Genomic DNA, 17,827 nt, shown 5'->3' with positions numbered 1-17,827 from the left:
ATAAGCGAACGTTTCGAATTTAAATAACGTTTTCCTTTATATTTTTTTCACTTGCGTGTTTTTGATAATTCTTTGTACAGTTTGTCTATATTTTTATACCCTTTGATAGACTTTTTCTGTTTTAGATCATCTCGTTGCGTAAAGTGCTTAATATACCTCGCACGAAACAAGTGCAGACACGTCACGATACTGTTTTCGACATGCTCGGATAACGAAAATAACATAAAATTGAATAATAAGCGTTTAATGTCAAACATTATCGATTAAGCTAATAGGCGAATAATTTTACACCTTGAAATTACCATGTGTCGAAGTTATTACATATTTCTTGCTACGGTACAGCAAACGCGAAATTCTGTTATGAGCTAAAGTTCGAGCTGCCAGACTGAAATTTTGCATGGTTTGTTAGCCACCTTCTACATACTATCTATAAATGTTGCAAGTTTGAAATAAATTAACCTTTCACGTACGAGCAGACTTCTTGCAGTCTCGTCATTCCTTGTTACCTTTAAATACATCATATTTACATGTATACAGCGTATATAATACAGTTTGCTCCTAAATGTTCATTTCTTGTGCAAGAATTACTTCGTTTTAAATTTCCAGCTTTTTTGGAGCTGATGGAATTAAGACAGTACACAGTCCAAAGATAACTTTCACATTTAGACATTTAATAATTTTAATAGTCCTTTTACAACGAACCATTACATTTTTAAAATTCGTTCAAATTTGCATTATTGCCTATATTATTGCAATTAAATGACGATCTGTCTCGAGGAAATGGAAGGTGAACCTAATCTCAAACGAGAAAAAGGGCTTCAAATTGTTTTACGTTAGATAAGTACATTTACATTAAACGTATAAAGATGTGAGAAATTATGTAACGTAAGAATGAGATATACAGAAGATATAGAACGTATTGACATGTATCTTGTTATGTTTGTTTTAACTTTCATATATTGAAATATTACAATATGTTTAAAATGTTATCTTAATTTATCTTAATTAACAAAATATATCATCTCAAAGTTAGAACTATAAGAATAGAGAAACGAACATGCTGAAACAGGACCTCGTTAGGAAACACGAACAGGTACAAATAATTTATTTGTCCATCTTCTGCCTACTAATACCTATTGTATTGACACGTTCCTTTAACATCGATTAAAATATTTGACGAAAAATAAAATATACTAAACTATTCCCTCCTTATGTCATTTCCAAGAACCACTTAACTTCCTTCAAGATGATCTACTACACGTATAAATTACTTCAACAAGCAGTTTATCAAATGAAATATTCACACACACATACACAGGCAGATACAGTTGTGGTTGGAAGAAAGTATAAATTTGCATATGAGTGTTAGTAACCGTGTACTAGATACGAGACTCGTTCACAAAGTAATATCCGATCATGTATAGAAGGATATAAATCGATAGGATGTGCTTGAAAGAAGGTCACTTAGCTTAATTCATACGTTGACATAAATCATACAAAATTTTGTACTTTAATAATTAATCTTGCCACGTTAATAATTAATTGTCCATACGTTCAAAACAGCTATGCGAAGTGAAAACCTCGGCGATGACGAAGTGCGATCTCCCGTACTTTTACGCTTCTTGAATGCTGAAATCATTGTTCCAAGAAGAATTTACCTTCGACTTATAGCAGTTTTCCAGTAATGAAGCTATGGATTTGTAAGATGATGGGTGCAGCAATTAAATACGGGCAATGAAAAAATGATAAATTCATGAAACGAGCCTGATTTCCATTTTCTTACAAAATTTAAAGAGTTTTCGAGCGAATAACGCAAGAAACGATGATTTGAAGAACGACGTGAAACGATATGTGGACTCGCGGCGGAAGTGTGTGACAAGGATAGATACGTACGAAAACTTGTGTAAGGTTACGATAAGCGTTTAAGTAGGAATGTTGATGGTATTGAAAAATAACCGAAGTTATAAATAAAGAAACAAAGAGATCTTTTTAAAACGCGTTTGCATAGTTATTTAAAAACGTATTACTTGTATTACTTCTCAAGTACCTCGTACTTTTCGCCATATTAATAACAACCATCTAACTTAGCATATACATTACTTCTATTCGTCGCTCTAGAAAAAGATATAATTCAGTTCTCTAAAATTACTATGAAATTACGATAAAATAATCTTTCAAGCTTTATTCGTCAATCACTGTACCAAGATACACAAAGTAAAATCTTTCCGAATGCATCTCCAGAACCAAAGAAAAATGATACATCTCTGCAATTAAAACACGTAATGGGAACGAAAGGACAGAGAGAACCTGAGGTGGAATTGCGATTCACGGAAACGTGGCTCAAGGAACGCGGCTCGCCGCTGAAAGGAGGCGATTCCCTCGAAATTACCGTAATTGATTTTTATCCGTAATTAATACGTAGTAACCGACCAGTTGTCAAGTCACCGATCTGAGTCATCGTGATCGCAAAAATTACGGGCGCAATCTGACGCAGACGGATAGTCCGCGAGTCGCGTCGTGTCATCGCGGCCGGCTCTCTCGCTTATTATTTTACCTTCGTTTGCCGATCGATCGAAAGCTGTTGTTGCCCGTTTGAAATTCGGGGGAAGTCCAGGTATTGTTCGATCGCGACGCATCGAGAAGCTTCGTGAATCCCGACGCGACATTGATACCGAGAAAAAGCGGCACGCATCGCGTAGTTTATCGTTCATGGAATTATTGACGTTTCGTCGATATAATTGATGTTTGCGAATCGGCCTCGTTGCTTCGACGATAGGTTGTCGACCTTCGGGGATCGATGGAAATCTTGCCGTTTTTTCCACCGCCAGCTGTCGAGAAGTTGCTCGTCGATTTTCATCTTTAAGCAGCTTGCAAAGAAATTTCGAACAGGCAACGGGAAAAACTTGAATTTATTGAAAAGAGGAAATTGAATGCAGGTAGAATTTAACAGAAGTTTGACAGCAATTTCATAGATTTCGAGGATTAAACGGTTGTCAGGAATTTATTGGAGATAGGAAATTGTGCGTGTCATTATAAAATTATATAAAATTTAACAGAAATTCGAGAGGAACAAGAAATATGTATCGGGGAAAACGTTTTGAGCACTGGATTCGTTTATTTTATAAATTTGTTTCTTGTACAATTACGTTGATGTGTAATGCTTGGAGGAAAAATATGTCTCTTACGTAAAGTAATAAAAATGATAATAACTAGATAGTTAATTAAGGAAGTTGCAGTTAGTCAGAGTGTTCAATTTCCTCGATCTGTGATCCTAAGTATTATAATTTTACATACGAGTATATATATAAACTCGAGAATATTATGTAATTTTCTTCTATTCTATCTGTAATTGCTTGTTTGGAGATTCCATTAGCGTAAACAATATATCATCGACGCTTCGATCCTATAAATAATAATCCTTACGATGTTCGCGTAGAACATGTCGTTGCAACAAGTGCATTGCATAAAAAATTACGTTGCATGGAAAAAGTATTATAACATAATCAAACTTCGTATTTCGTGCACGTTTCCACATTATTATGTTTCACCTGTTTTATCGTTTATGACTTTCAACGATGAACGAGATCAAACGAACGTAAAAGGAAGCTTTTTCTTAAACGGCTCAACTCACCACATTTCATTTGTCATTAAAAGTTTGATCGTTAAAGGAGAAAATCGAAACGATTCTACTGTCAAACTCGTGACACAAACTCGTGATCGCAATTGATCTAAAATATCGCGTGATTGCAAATGAAAATATATAGATAGCGAAACGAAGAAAACCTTCCAACTGATGTATGTGTGTGTGTATCGAGCCAATTGGCTTGTCACTGATCGCGTAAGCGCCATACGAACGACATTTCGAAGAAAAAGGCGGTGGATGTTCGCTGAGACGCGTCGAGTGTGGAAGAGACGACACGTTGAAAATATACATCACTCCTTGACACTTTGAATCTAGGCTACGAGAGTTACTCGCCGGGACATGTGACTGAATATCGTGACATGGTTCGCGATCCATGCGACGGCCGCGCGAGCAACGGATGGAACCGACCGGAACAATTTTAATGAAGATGATTTTCGTCGCCAGGAAATGACAACAGTTGAGAAGTCGATCTCGGAACCGTTTTATTTTCGTTTTTCTTCCGTTCCACCGGCTACTTTCTTCCACTGACACGCGTTTGTTCGTTTCGCTAAAAGCAAGCGATTCACAAAAATATTTCAACATTTACTATATACAACATTCTGAAATTTCTTTAATACCGTGTAAAAGGACACCTTTAGCATTGTCATATTGGCGAAATTTAAAACCAATCTGAAGCAGTAGTAGTAGTAGTGATAGTGCTATGTAATAATATTTATTTATTGTATGAGACTTACGCGCAACAAAATATATATATATATACAGGGTGGTCGGTAACTGGTGGTACAAGCGGAAAGGGGATGATTCTACGCGAAAAAAGAAGTCGAAAATATAGAATAAACATTTTTCGTTTGAGGCTTTGTTTTCGAGAAAATCGACTTTGAATTTTCGCTCGGTACACGTGCGGTACGTTATAACGGATCTCACTGTAGATCGTTGTCTCGATGGAAAAATTAAAAAAAAAAATTTTATTCTATATTTTTGACTTCTTTTTTCGCATAGAATCACCCCCTTTCCGCGTGTACCACCAGTTATCAACCACCCTGTATATACACATATAAGTGTACGCGTGTACGATAATACAAATCGTGTTTTAGTTTTATGCAATAGATCAACTGTTTCGTAAAGATTGTGGTTTGTTACTGCTCGGCAGATTAATTTTCTTTACCTTGTTTCTATTATAGCGTCTGACTTGTTTTCCTATTCATTCTCCTAAGTAGAGGGATCTTAATCTCATGCATAATTTTACGCATGTATCTTCTATTAGCTTTTCTCTTGGAGCGAGATAAATACTTAGAATCTCCATATTTTTTAAGGATAATGTTAGTCCACATTAAGATCTATATTGAGCACACTTGATTAGAATATGTTCCAATGTCTCCATTTCGCGTCTACTGCACAGTTTGCAATTTAAATTGTTGTTAATGAAATATGTAATACTCTTGACGTTTACCGTCTATCCAATTCTACCTGATAATGCTAATCGGACTAGGTTCTGTTGTAGGTAAGAGGTATATTTAAGCCTGTTTTCCTTTTAGTATATGTCTTCAAGTTATTTATACAAGGACATTGTACGTATATGCATTGTATGTAATCAATCTGAAGTATATGGAAGTTACAAGATGTTTACTTTAAGATTTGAACTTAACCTGAAGATACATTATAGTTGTCTGATTAAATATGTTTGTGATCTCTGGAAAAATATATTTGCACTAAATATCTTATTGCTTCTTATGCATATCAAATTTTACCAATATTATCATATGGTAATAATGAGCATAAAACAGTGGATAATGTGGTAATGGAAGTAATGAAATTTCAAAATGTTTTGCTGAACACACATAATATATTCACAAAAAATTTCTACAAGTTTGTCAGCCACTGTGCGTGATGTCTAAAAGTCCTAGAGCTGTAATTATTTGAATCTTCTTTTGACAGTCTTAGTACTCAATAAGATTGAACATTTAGTGGAGGAACATCGTGTTTTTGAATTAAGAAGTGGTATACACATAGCACGAATATTTTGCACGTTTTTGTATCTTTATATACTTTCCTCGACAATCATAGCATATACCAACTTGCAAGAAAAGCAAAACAAATATTGATCGTACGCGACACGGTAATATCAATAACTCTAAAATATCTTTTTCCAAAACAATACTTACATTCATACAAACCTCAACTTGTATACGTATATATGTGGTATCAGGTCGTGAAAGACCTAATTTGTCAACAGAGAAACCAAAACGAAACACCAACATTACAAGTATTACAGTACAGAAATAGCAACATTCTAGGCTCGATAAATTATTTGTCGTATCATGGAGAGGACCAAATAAAAAATTCCATAGACACGGTTAATCCAATGATCTCAACGAACTAATAACAAGAAAGAGAGCATAGCTTCTTATCAAAAAGCTATCACAAGTATAAGCTTGAAATATTCTGTTGAAACGAATAAGAACTCGTCGGGAGCCGAATGATACTCTGATATCAATGGCTGCAACATTGCGAAATATTAGGATGCTTTTCGCAAAAGAACGTTTACGCTCAAAGCCTCAGCTTTGATAACTGCGTGATGTGGTATCGTGAAAGCAAGAAATCTCAAAGGAAGAAGTAATTTGTTAACAGAGAAAGCAAAAATCGCGCCGATACGTCAACCGATAAAATACCAGAGGATAGAGAAATACCAACATTCTAGTCTGTGCGCATAAATTGCCCGTCGTATCACGGCCGAACGGAATAGAAAATTCCTCGGACATGGTCAACCTAATAATCTCGGACTGTTTAAAGAAGAGACTTTTCTGCCGTTTGGTTACGCCAATTCCACGTAATAACAGTGAAATATTGAATCCGAGCGTAAACTGCAATTTAATCGACTCACGGCACGAATGTCTGCGGGACACGAACGAGATCTCGAGTTGGCTCGCTTCGAGGTTCCATGTAAACGAGAAAATTCTCGAAGAAGGGAAATGCCGTGGGGTCCCGAGGGGGTTCGTACCCACCGACGCATCGACCCTGTTCCTCTCGTCGATCCTTTACCTTGTCTCTCCCTTCCTCTCCACCGGTCTTTCTCCTCTGTTTTCTCTGTCTCTCGCAACAGAGGATCAACGATAGTGATTGGCGATTACGTTAACCAAACACCGCGGTATACGCCCCTGCAATTTGCCTGAGGATCATCTTCCCCTAATCGCCGCGCTAATAACAGGATTACCGAGGCCTGACCGCGGAATCGTATACTTATCCCTAATTCGCTGTATCGTTATTAATATATATAATACAATTGAGAACGTCCCGTGGCTGCGATAAGATGACTACGTGGTCGAGGCACGTGCGAAAACGCCGAAACGCCGCCATTTTTCGCGAGTCCCTCTATCCACCACCACGTTGTAATTTCGGATCAATGAAAGGGGCGAAAAATTACGCTCCTCCCGTTGATTGATTGATTTTTCCCGTTTTATAGTTACAGTCTTTGATTGCTTACTTTCGTCTTTTTCTTCCCTTCTTTCCTTCGTTTTCAAGCATCTTCTTGGGATTCGATGGTGTACGAAATAGTGTTTTACGGGTGGTATTCATTCGTGAAATTTCGTGGATTTAATCATTTCGTATGCGACGGATCGATCATTTTTCGTGTTTTACGAATTTATGACTTGTACGGTTTTAGAAGGCGAAGATATAATACAAATTCCAATGTCGCGTATTCTAGTAACGTTCAATTTAGTCGTTGTTTAGTTTCTTTTCATTTAGATTACTCTAAACTCTTTACTAATCTATGAATGGTTAATGAAAAAAGACATGATTTATTTTGTCCGTAGATTTTAGACACAGATCGCGATTCTTCTTCTACGTGAAACGACATTCAGTTGTAGAGATCGAAGAAAAATACGTAAGTTATCTCGTTCACGGATGCGACAGAATTAAACAATAACGAGGATAATCCGTATCAACGCCTATAAATTTTATAAGAAGTTGCTTTATTTCTTATTGCAATTGTCATTTAGGGAACTTTTAAATCTGCCTTCGCGTGTATTATTATCCTCCCCCTAAGCAACCTTATTTTTACTGACGTCATTTTTTTTCAGTTTCTGTATCTTAGAAAATTATGAAAAATTTTAAATATTAAAAATCATTCAACATAAAAATTCTTCCAAGTTCCTAGAATATCACTCGATAGTTTTTATCGCTACGTGTTACCTTAATTTGTTCGAAACAAACTTTTTAAAATAAAATTTAACCATTTAATTAAATATGCAAGGAACGAAAAGTTACCTAAAATTACTGATCGAAAATGAACTGGTATGCGTATGAACGGTTATATACGTACGTATTTTGCGACGTAAAACACTGATAAAATTATACATACTTAATATTCGCTAAATTTTTCTAATAAATCTAACGAGTAGATGTCCTCATACTTATGTAGCCGGCAGTATGTTACTATTTGCTTCTTATTACTACTTATTTCGCTACTAACGGAAAAATGCAGTTAAAAAGCAGAAAATACTTACGTGTAATGGGAATAAGAAGGGCTGGCCTGCTCAATGTGCGTAGCCGTTGACAAGCCTTGCACGATGGCAGCTGAGGGATCCCTAGCTGGCGAAGAATTTTGGGCTGCTGGTACAGCGTGATGGTAGCGCTGGCACATTTCGGCCAAATTCCACCCATGGGCATCCATATATTAACACTGCTTCGATTTTCTTTGGCGTACCATCCATTTCACACGCGTTATGACACTGTCCTCTTTTTGGTCCTCCGTTTCTTACTTGAATACCGTATATGTACTCGATTCACTTCCCCGTCTCGTCGATTACAAGCGAATCTGAACAACGTAAGTTGCAACGAGACGCACTCGCGTGATTATCGTCCATTTCCCGTCTCGAGACTTTAAACATTGCACTCAAATCGCGATCTTCGACGACAAAGAAAAATCCAAAACGACGATCTTCCTCGCTCTTTCTTCTGGTACAGGATTCTGCTAACAAAACGAAATTGTACGTTAAGTTAAGTTAAAATTATTCAAGTTAACTGAATTTAAGCAATTTGAAACCTGTTTCGACGTGTCATTCGTTTGATTTGAAATATCCTCTTAACCTCTTAAACAGTTATGTCACATAAAATATACACACGAAAACCACAATCACATTGTGAACGGCGGATATAATAAGATTATGAAAGTTGCCGTGTATCTAAATGTTTACGTCGAATATATCGACGTATGGAACTGTACTGTTTTGGATCTTGGAATAGCTCGTCACACTAACCACCTTCTTCAAAGTTATCCGTCTTTTTCTAATAGTAAATTCAGTCTTCAAAGCATTGTATTGCTTATGATATAGTATAATGTATATGTTAGCGACGAAAAATCATGCAACTGTGCAGTATTTTCTCAATAATGAGACATAACGCTTGAGGGATTAACACTAGAATTGTCGACGATTCAAGTATGAGACTTTAAAATTCCATTGCCTCAAAAAGGCAGAGATTTTATTAAAGAAACATTTAAAATTTCAAAGATGCACCGTTGTGGATTTATAAAATTGTTATGAAAAATCGCAAATTGGTCATTTCGCCTCATTTTCATCAGTCACGTTATTTGATGTCAAGTTGCATGAATTCAAGCAATTTGAAACGCTTTAGTAACATGTTGGTTTGAAATATTTCTTCGAGTTTCAAGCGAAATGAAGAACGTTTTAATCATCTTCGACTTGAAAGAGCCAATAGCTGCTAGCAACGTAGTTATTTCTAATTTCATGCTCCGATATTGGTTCCCTAAATCAAGTCGATTTTGTCACAACCAAATCGTTTATTGTATTGCGCAAATCATCAACATTTCAAATCATTATCACGTCTTTCTCTATCTAAGCCCTAGATACAGCAAAACAACTGCGATATATTTTACAATCCGCTTCTTCGCTTGATTCTTTTTGCTACTGATTTTTCAAACGTTCCTTGATACACTTACAATATCTCTCATTGTTACAGACATTCCACTAATCGCCATTTCTTTCAACGAGATATCCATTATCCGGCTAAAATCAAATCAACCGAAACGACTTCGAGTCAACTAATCTGATTTAAGGCTTTATAAACATAAACTCGACGTCGCATTACGTAACTCCAAATAATTACAAATTCCAGCGACTCAAATTCAAGTAACTTGATTAATTCAGACGAAGCTTCGGCGTTAGGAATTCCACGATGATAGATTAGTCGAATGGAAAAAGTGGAAAGGTTGATAAAAGCTGACGAAGGTAAACGATAGAAACCATAGAATACGTGCACAAAGATTCTGATGTTCATTACATAATACTCGGACTGATCACGGTTTAAAGACCGGGTTAATGAAAGTGTCTGGTTAATTTCAACGGCGATGAGTCGGTAATAAGGTTCGGCTAATGGACGGGTTCAAAACGCGATACGAGATAATCATTGGTATCGGAGGCTCCGATATCGATCGGCTTCTATCCGCGAAACAACGATCGGAGCGTTAATCACTACTGTGCGGCAAATCATGCGAACAGCTATAATCGCTATCGATATTATGGTCCATCAAATCAGAGGTATCGTCGAGTTGCACCTAATCTAATATAGGAAAGAGAATAACAAGACCTCGAGGGACCCATCGATCGATCCAATTTCTTCGTGGCGATATTTTACGCGATCACGTTCTTCCGTGGCTTTCTTTCGCTATACACACACACGTAGTGGCGTACAAAATTCTTTTCATAAATTCATATTTTAAAGAATTGCTATCGACTTGTAAAACTTATTATTGATACAATGTATTGGTATAACGTATTGTATACTCCATCAGCAAGATTGGTTTCATTTGTCTCGCTGTTAAAAGCGTATAGATAGGTCTTAAAAATATTGAGTAACATACATATATTACATATTTCTATTAAACGATTCTATAACGTAAATCGTTTTTATTTTTAAATCTTCGTAATATATTTTCGTAGTCTGCAGTTAAAAAAGATCGTTTATGTCCCAGTCTAATTCTTTTTATTCTACTGAACTTTCAAAACAGTTAAAATTTCTTCGACACAAACGAAAATTCTTCTCCAGGAAATTCAAAGGTAAAATCGCCAATCGTCTTATTTATAGAAGCTTAATACCTTTTACCTATTAATAAACAGTAGGAAAAATATATATAGCAAAAATATAACGTATATCGTAAGAAAATCGTTAAATGTTCTTAGCTCGACAGCCTTCCACTCCTGGCCTCATGATCAATCTGCCAATGACAAACGCGATCAGATCACGTGAAATATACGCTTTCTCGCTGTATTCGAATAATTATTTATTTCCTTATTGTCCATGGTTGACGAACGATCCAATTATCGAGGAAATAGGCCGCCAATAATTTTCGGTACCTCTTGCAAGTGGCACGACACAGAGACCGTGGACCGTTTTAAACTTATAATTTCCTCCAGAAATTAATCGTCGACTACTGGGTTGGGCTGGCAAGCGCCGTTTCCTTCGTGGCTTAAGCGATTGGGTGTTAATCACGCTGGTGACCACGGTATATGTATATATGTACATATACACATATATACATGTATATATACTATATATATAGTAGTATATATATATATATAGTATATATATATACATATATCGTAAAGTAGCCAATCGCCAATAAATTACCAACGAGTTATCTGAACGAGTCGACAGTAAAACGTTGCGTTTCTCTTTTCTTAAGATGCAATTAACCGTCGCGGGCCTGCATACGATTTAGCACCTAAAAACTATGAAACCAGATACCCACGTTGCCCGCGAACCTGTGATCTTATCCCGTCACACTGCAAACTTTAGAAAGGGAAGCCGAAGATGGCCACATAGCTCGTCTCTGTATCATCTAAACGCGAGCTTAAGGTTTCCGAGTTTTTACAGATACCGGGAATTAACGACATGTCGAATATTTCCAGGTACACGCGCTTCTTCCATGGAAGATCATTAAACGGTGACGTTTAGGGATAGAATAAAGAACCGTTAATAACGTATCCCCGATAAATCTCGAAAATGGATAACTTCACGGACGTTGATGAATTCGATGAATTTGAATAAAATCAATTTTCCAGCAGCGTGGTTCGCCGCTCGATCGTTCGCGTTATAAATCACGATCTTTCTAGGTTAATCGTGCCTCGTTCCATTAGCACGAAAATTGAAATTTCCACCGCGAAGCGCGAAGAACACGGCGCCTCGATCACTTTTCGATCCTCCTATTCTCCGCGACGCGACGGTGTCGTAGCGTAATTCGAGAGTCATCCGCAGGAATTCACTCGGCAATCGAAGCAACGCTTGAACTTAGACCTTTCGTGCGCCATTAAAGCCCCCACGACACACGTGCAACGCGCGCGCATTCCATTTCGAAAACCGACTTTTCATCCTGAGATGGAAACGCACCGCGTGTGCCGCTTTGTATCGAATCGGTGGTCGTCAATTATCAACGTGGAATTTCCAAAAACGTCGGCCACCGTGTGCACGAAACGAGAGGGTGAACTCGTGGGCTCCTCGAGGCGAAACGCGGTTAGAAAGTTGCTGGTTCGGGAACGTTGATTTACAATTTCCAGATTTTACAAGCCGTATATCGAACAATCTCGCGCGGTAATTGTACGCTCATTACGCGGCTCTTGCATATTATTTACTTTCTTCGCGAGTCACCGCCGCGATCGGCCAACAGGAGATGCATATCGCCATGAAAATCGCGTAGAAACGTCGAATGAAAAGAAGGAGGGAAAGAGAGAAAGAGGCGAGGAAAGAGAAAGAGGGAGAGGGAAAAAAAAGGTTGGCACGCGAGGAAAAAGGGACAAGCCGCTCTCCCTGCCAAGAAACCGATAATTTAAGCGGATTTTTCAGCGTGACATCGTTACGCGACTCCGCGGCATTCCGTGTGCTTTCGTGCCTCCATCCTTGTAATGACATACACCGTGCGATGCAACGAATATCGCGTATCGATCTGGCATTATGATTATTATTGCGTTATGGCTTGCCACGATTGAGACCTTCGTTCGTTTGCAACGCGCACGCATACGTGTGTACGAATATGTGGACGGTGGGGCACACGCGTTTATGCGCGTACACTTTAGATTCTGATTTTATATCAGTCTCGTCTGGACTGAGCGAATATTATGCAGGATTGTTTGGTGAAAATTATAGCAACGTAGAGACGGGATACGCTCTTTCTTTTCGAAGAAACTAAATTTTAACTACGCTTTAGCTGCGTTGCTTTAGGTATTTTAATCCTAGTTATGTATGTTTTTCTAACATTAAAAAATATCTTCAGTTTCAACCAAATATGAAGATAGTCTGACCGATGTGTATTTTTCGTTAGAATTTTACGTTGAACAATCTCTAAAAACGTTGCAAATTCCTCGTGTTTGCTAAAATGAAGTTGAAACATGGAGGATATGTTTAAAAGACTTTGTTCAAGGGCAAAGAAGAATAAAAATAGTTGATATATACGTATTGTGATAAAGCTTTGTACGACGACTATAATTTTCCAGTCACATTTTTTAATAGGGTTAGATAACTGACGTTATTTAGACAAGGGGAAGATAGGTAACCGTATTTCTGAATTTGGAAGGATAAACCAAAAATATTTACCTGGATGAGAAAGTTAGTGTTAGATGAAAAAAGATCTGTCAGACCAACGTACGTAAGCGTGTGATTTGTATATTCAACATTCGGAGTATATTGAATGACAAAGTGGTAGACACTCGAGCAACAAACAACCAAAACTACCTCATATTTCACCAAACTATAAACTCATTCGACTAGCTAATCCAGTTCTACGAAACTGCTATATAAAATACCTATATCTTTACCAAGCGATGATATACTATCTCAAATATTATCAGTTTCGATTATAACTATTTATCAACTAAATTTTCGGACTTGTTTCACCTGGAAAACGAATTCTTCAAATTTCCTAAATTGTTCGTGCTAAAAACAGAAATCACTCCATACCATAATAGCGTCAGAATTTATATGGTATCTGAAACACTATACATCATACAGCCAACATTATACATCATTCATTTTAATGACCCTATATAAATGAAGTTTAATTCAAACTCTGCAAAACTTTAGCCGAAGAAAAACGAAATTCGGAGAAAACGGACGTGGAACATCGCAGGTTTTTCCAACTCATTGGGGACGATTTACGGTCTCGTTATCGTGCTGTTGAGCGTGCACGTCTCAATCGTGCGACGGACACGCTCAATGCGGCTAGTTAGAAGCGTTTAACTCCTCCATCAGACTATCGAATCCGACCTGGCCTCTCGAATCACCGTATTATCGGTTAAACTATTACGACGTCAAACGACGACGAGGTCGTTCGATTTCATATGACGAGGACACGTCTCGATGGCGCAAGCTTCGATTTATAATGCACCGGTAAAATTCGAAAGAACGCGGCCATCGTTCATGTCTATTTTACATCGTGACAACGAACATAGGAGATTAGTCGATGCACCTTCGAGGAAATGTCTATTGTCTATCGTGGTTTATCAATTGTTGGTTAATGACGTGAATGTTGAACTGTGATTTACGGAGATCGTAGCTCATTATCATTTCAGGTTGTATCGAGTGTGAAATTACAGCATTAATGGAGGTATTTAACGCTTTGCACGTGATAGATATATGGGAAACACGACGTTGCACATTTTGGGCAGATGATTTTAGAATGGGTGTTGCATAGGCATAGATTTGAGGAAGAGTTACACATTTTTTATTGGTATACAGTCGAAGATTACATGAGAGAAACGTGATACGCTCGTTTTCGCTGATTTTCTAATTTTAATATCGCTTTATGGTTAAAAGAGGATTTTAATATGACATATCTTTTTATTTAAAGTGACGACAAATCTGTTAGGCGCGAAGATAAAAGTGTTTTAAAAATAGCTGATGAGTTGATCGAGTTTTGTGGAAGCCAAAATAATTATTGAGACAAGCGATATTTTAATTAATTTAACTTTTCGAATTTTTATATAATTGCGATTGTTGGACTTTTAGGATGGAATATTTTCGAGATATTTCGATGCTGATGTATAAATTTAAATTTGTTCTCATTAAATTGATTAATGGTTAATTGATAATCTGATTAATTTAATTTCAATGACTATATTGTCAGAACATAACGTTTCAACGAAGAGTTATACATTTTAATATGTTTGCATAAAATGGAAAATGTATTGAAAATTGGCGCTGGAAAATTTAAACACAAAGCCAGGTTTTGATGGCATGAGGAGATTGCGCGATTCAGCATGAAGCTGAAAATGAAGCAGTAATAACTAACTCGGGGAGTGTGCACACCTTTTAGCCTTGGTAGATCACGATAATATTTCTAAAGATCGTAGAACACTCTACGCGTGATGTTTCATAACGTGTAAACGTAATTTCAGGGATTGGTTAGTGCTACTTGGAACTAGGTAAAAAGGATAGCGTAAAGATTTAACCCCAACTTTATTCTCGAGTTACAGGTATTCTATCTATCATTATTTCTTATCACAGATCGATATCGTACTTAATGAAATTTGTTCTTTAAAAGGATACTTAAATAGTTTCTCAGATATTTCTTCTTACGAAACTTTCGATATGTTCAACAATTTCGAATATTCTTCCAGTTCATATTGACAAGTAATCGAGTGCCATTATCCGCAGCAACATTTACTTTTCTCGGCTCAATTATCGAAACGGAAAAAGTGGCGATAACTTGAAACAAAGATCGACTATAATACAAGTGATAAACCTTCGAACGAATCGCTTTCCTTGTTATTATCTACTTTAATTTCACCCTCGTATCGAACTCACACGTTATAAAACACCCGTATACCGCCTAACTCTAATAAGCAACACCCACGCGAACGAAAGATCGAATTCATCTAACTGGTCTGGAAATGCTTGCCGTGTGTGTAGAAACTCAAGCCACGGGACTAAACGATACCAAAATTTTCATAATACCTGCTGCTTCGAATCGATTCTTGCTTACGCAACGAAAATCGGTCGACGAAAGCAGAGTAAAAGGAAGGCGATGGAATAAAAAAAAGAAAAAAAAAAAACAAGGAGCAGTCGGATACAACCTTCTAAACACGAGCAAAGAGACCTTGCCAAACAGCTCGTTCGCGTTTCGATTTTCGACACACGAAGCCCTGATCGAAATCGGTCGGGTATCGATCGGCCGATCGATCGGCGCACGAACTCGGTTATCGACTCTTGGATCGCCGTTAACGAAGGTTTCACGGTGGATTTTCGAAAAATCGACTCGAAGCGCGCGCGTTGCCTCCTTCCCTCTCCCTCCCGCCCCTCTCTCTTCGTCTCTCTTCCTCTTGTACACCCACGCGCGGCGCAACGACGAAACCGGCCGCCGGCTAAGAGAGAGTGTATTTCTCGCTTATTATCCTTTCCTTCGATTTCCTACCGTAAGGAAAAAGAATACTCGACTCGGATCCTGGCCTATGTATCGACGGTATCGTCCCGCTGCTCTCGCCGTCTGTGACTCACACGCGCGGCCACGTTAACGTGCACAACTCGCCTCCAAGATTTACAGCTCATTACCGATTTCATAGCCCCGAGTCACGACCGGGTCGCGGCTTCAACTCGAAATTTAGGCCCGGTGCGACGCGATAACCGATGAACGACGCGATTTCTTTGCGATTTCGTTGTGATTTCATTACAATGTCATTCCAATTGCGATTTCGTACCGGCGAGATCGCGCTGCTCGCCAGCTTTATGTTTCCAATAAAGAGACCACACACCGGTGTGCGTTTTATCGTTAAATACATAAACTTGCCTAATAGCACGCAAAGCTGAAATCACGCGTTCCCATCACCCAGCTTTAGATAGGCATAATCCTTCATCGATCAACGATCATCCTTTCGACCGTCGATACATCGCGTGTGTCCTCTCGCGTCGGTTCAATTCCCGTCGCTGAAATGCGCGCCAAACTTCGATTCCTCCGTGATGCGTTACCTTATAGTTTCCTCGATGCACCCTGTATGATATACGTTGTTTAACCTCGTCGATTTACGTTAGAGTCTTCTAATTTCGCACCGGTGCCTCGAACAACTCCACTGTCTTGGTTCGAAAGGAACACCAACGAAGTCTTATCCCCTGGCTACCGTGTCCAACATCGACGATCTCTTTCACGATTTCACGAAGCGATCGGTGAGTACTTACGATCGACAGCCACGCGTGTCACGCGCTCGTACGTATTTACTCACGTACACGGCAGCGTAAACGAAACACCAGGACGTTCTTCTACTCGCAAGCAATAAGTCACCAGAGAAGTCACTGAGATCCGACGATACGAGAATCTTCTCGTCGAATTGCACGCTCCTGTATCACGAGTTGGAGGCTGGTTTGTCACCCGTCGACCATAATCACGATGACGACAATGACGACGACGACGATGACAAAGATGACGATATGATCGCGACGTAGCATAACACTGGCTCGATGCGTGCACAAAATAGCGGTATGAACGGTGCCACGAACACCCGGGTTCGCGTTAACCTCTCCACGCTCGTGGAAATGTCAAACGACGACGACGTTGGCTCGGTTCACCGTCGCACCGGCAGCGGCGGCCGTCGCTCGCGTGGGAGTGTGACATAATACAACGGCGTTAGTGATTTCGAGCGCGTTGTGCGTCGATTTAGCCGGTTGTCACGAGATTCACGCCACCACTCCCGCCTCCAGTACCTCCATAGAGAATCCTGACGAAACTCGACGAAAAACTTGTCTATTTTGTCCCTTTGGATCTATCTAGCGCGTACCCCGATGTAATTAAAGTTTCCTATTGCAGTTTCCTAACCGTTCTAATTTCACGATCGATCTACGGACAACGTGATCCAGGTCGAAACGTGCGGTCCTGTCTATCGTTGATCTCTATCGATGGCTCGGGCGCGTGCGTCCAACTCGGTCGCGGCAGCCGGCCCCGGCTGACTCTCGCGTGTTCCGTGGTGCACGACTCGAGCGCGGACTGAAGTCGAGCACGCCGTGAGGTGAGCGGAGGTGACTTGCGACTCGACTCGACTCGACTCGACTCCGCTCGACTCCCCTCGACTCCGCTCGACTCGACTCGGCCCGGGCCGAGAACCACCGCCGCGGCCACACTCAGCCCAGTGGCGGCGCCCCGGCTTTCTACGTTTTCTGGCGCGACCGCGCCGTGGATTCGCGACCTGA

The 17,827-nt window shown here is 39.1% G+C and overlaps 1 protein-coding gene across 5 annotated transcripts in view; it reads right to left on the bottom strand.

The window, feature by feature from the left end:
* LOC117161565 (Sox box protein 15) overlaps window positions 1–17,827 on the bottom strand; it is a 70,203-nt gene extending 52,376 nt beyond the window's left edge. The window contains exons 1-2 of one of the 5 annotated variants that reach the window (XM_033343197.2): window positions 16,616–17,827; window positions 8,149–8,615 (exon numbers count right to left, since the gene is read on the bottom strand). In XM_033343197.2, coding sequence (XP_033199088.1) covers window positions 8,149–8,315 — 167 coding nt within the window. In that variant the 5' untranslated portion in view covers window positions 8,316–8,615; window positions 16,616–17,827. The other 4 variants (XM_033343198.2, XM_076627567.1, XM_076627565.1 and 1 more) reach the window with 4 other exon arrangements.

The sequence above is a fragment of the Bombus vancouverensis genome, chromosome 2 (assembly GCF_051014615.1).
Source record: "Bombus vancouverensis nearcticus chromosome 2, iyBomVanc1_principal, whole genome shotgun sequence".
Taxonomy (NCBI): domain Eukaryota; kingdom Metazoa; phylum Arthropoda; class Insecta; order Hymenoptera; family Apidae; genus Bombus; species Bombus vancouverensis.
The sequence above is the reverse complement of the archived record's forward strand: the minus strand, read 5'-3'. Positions and strand labels throughout refer to the sequence as shown.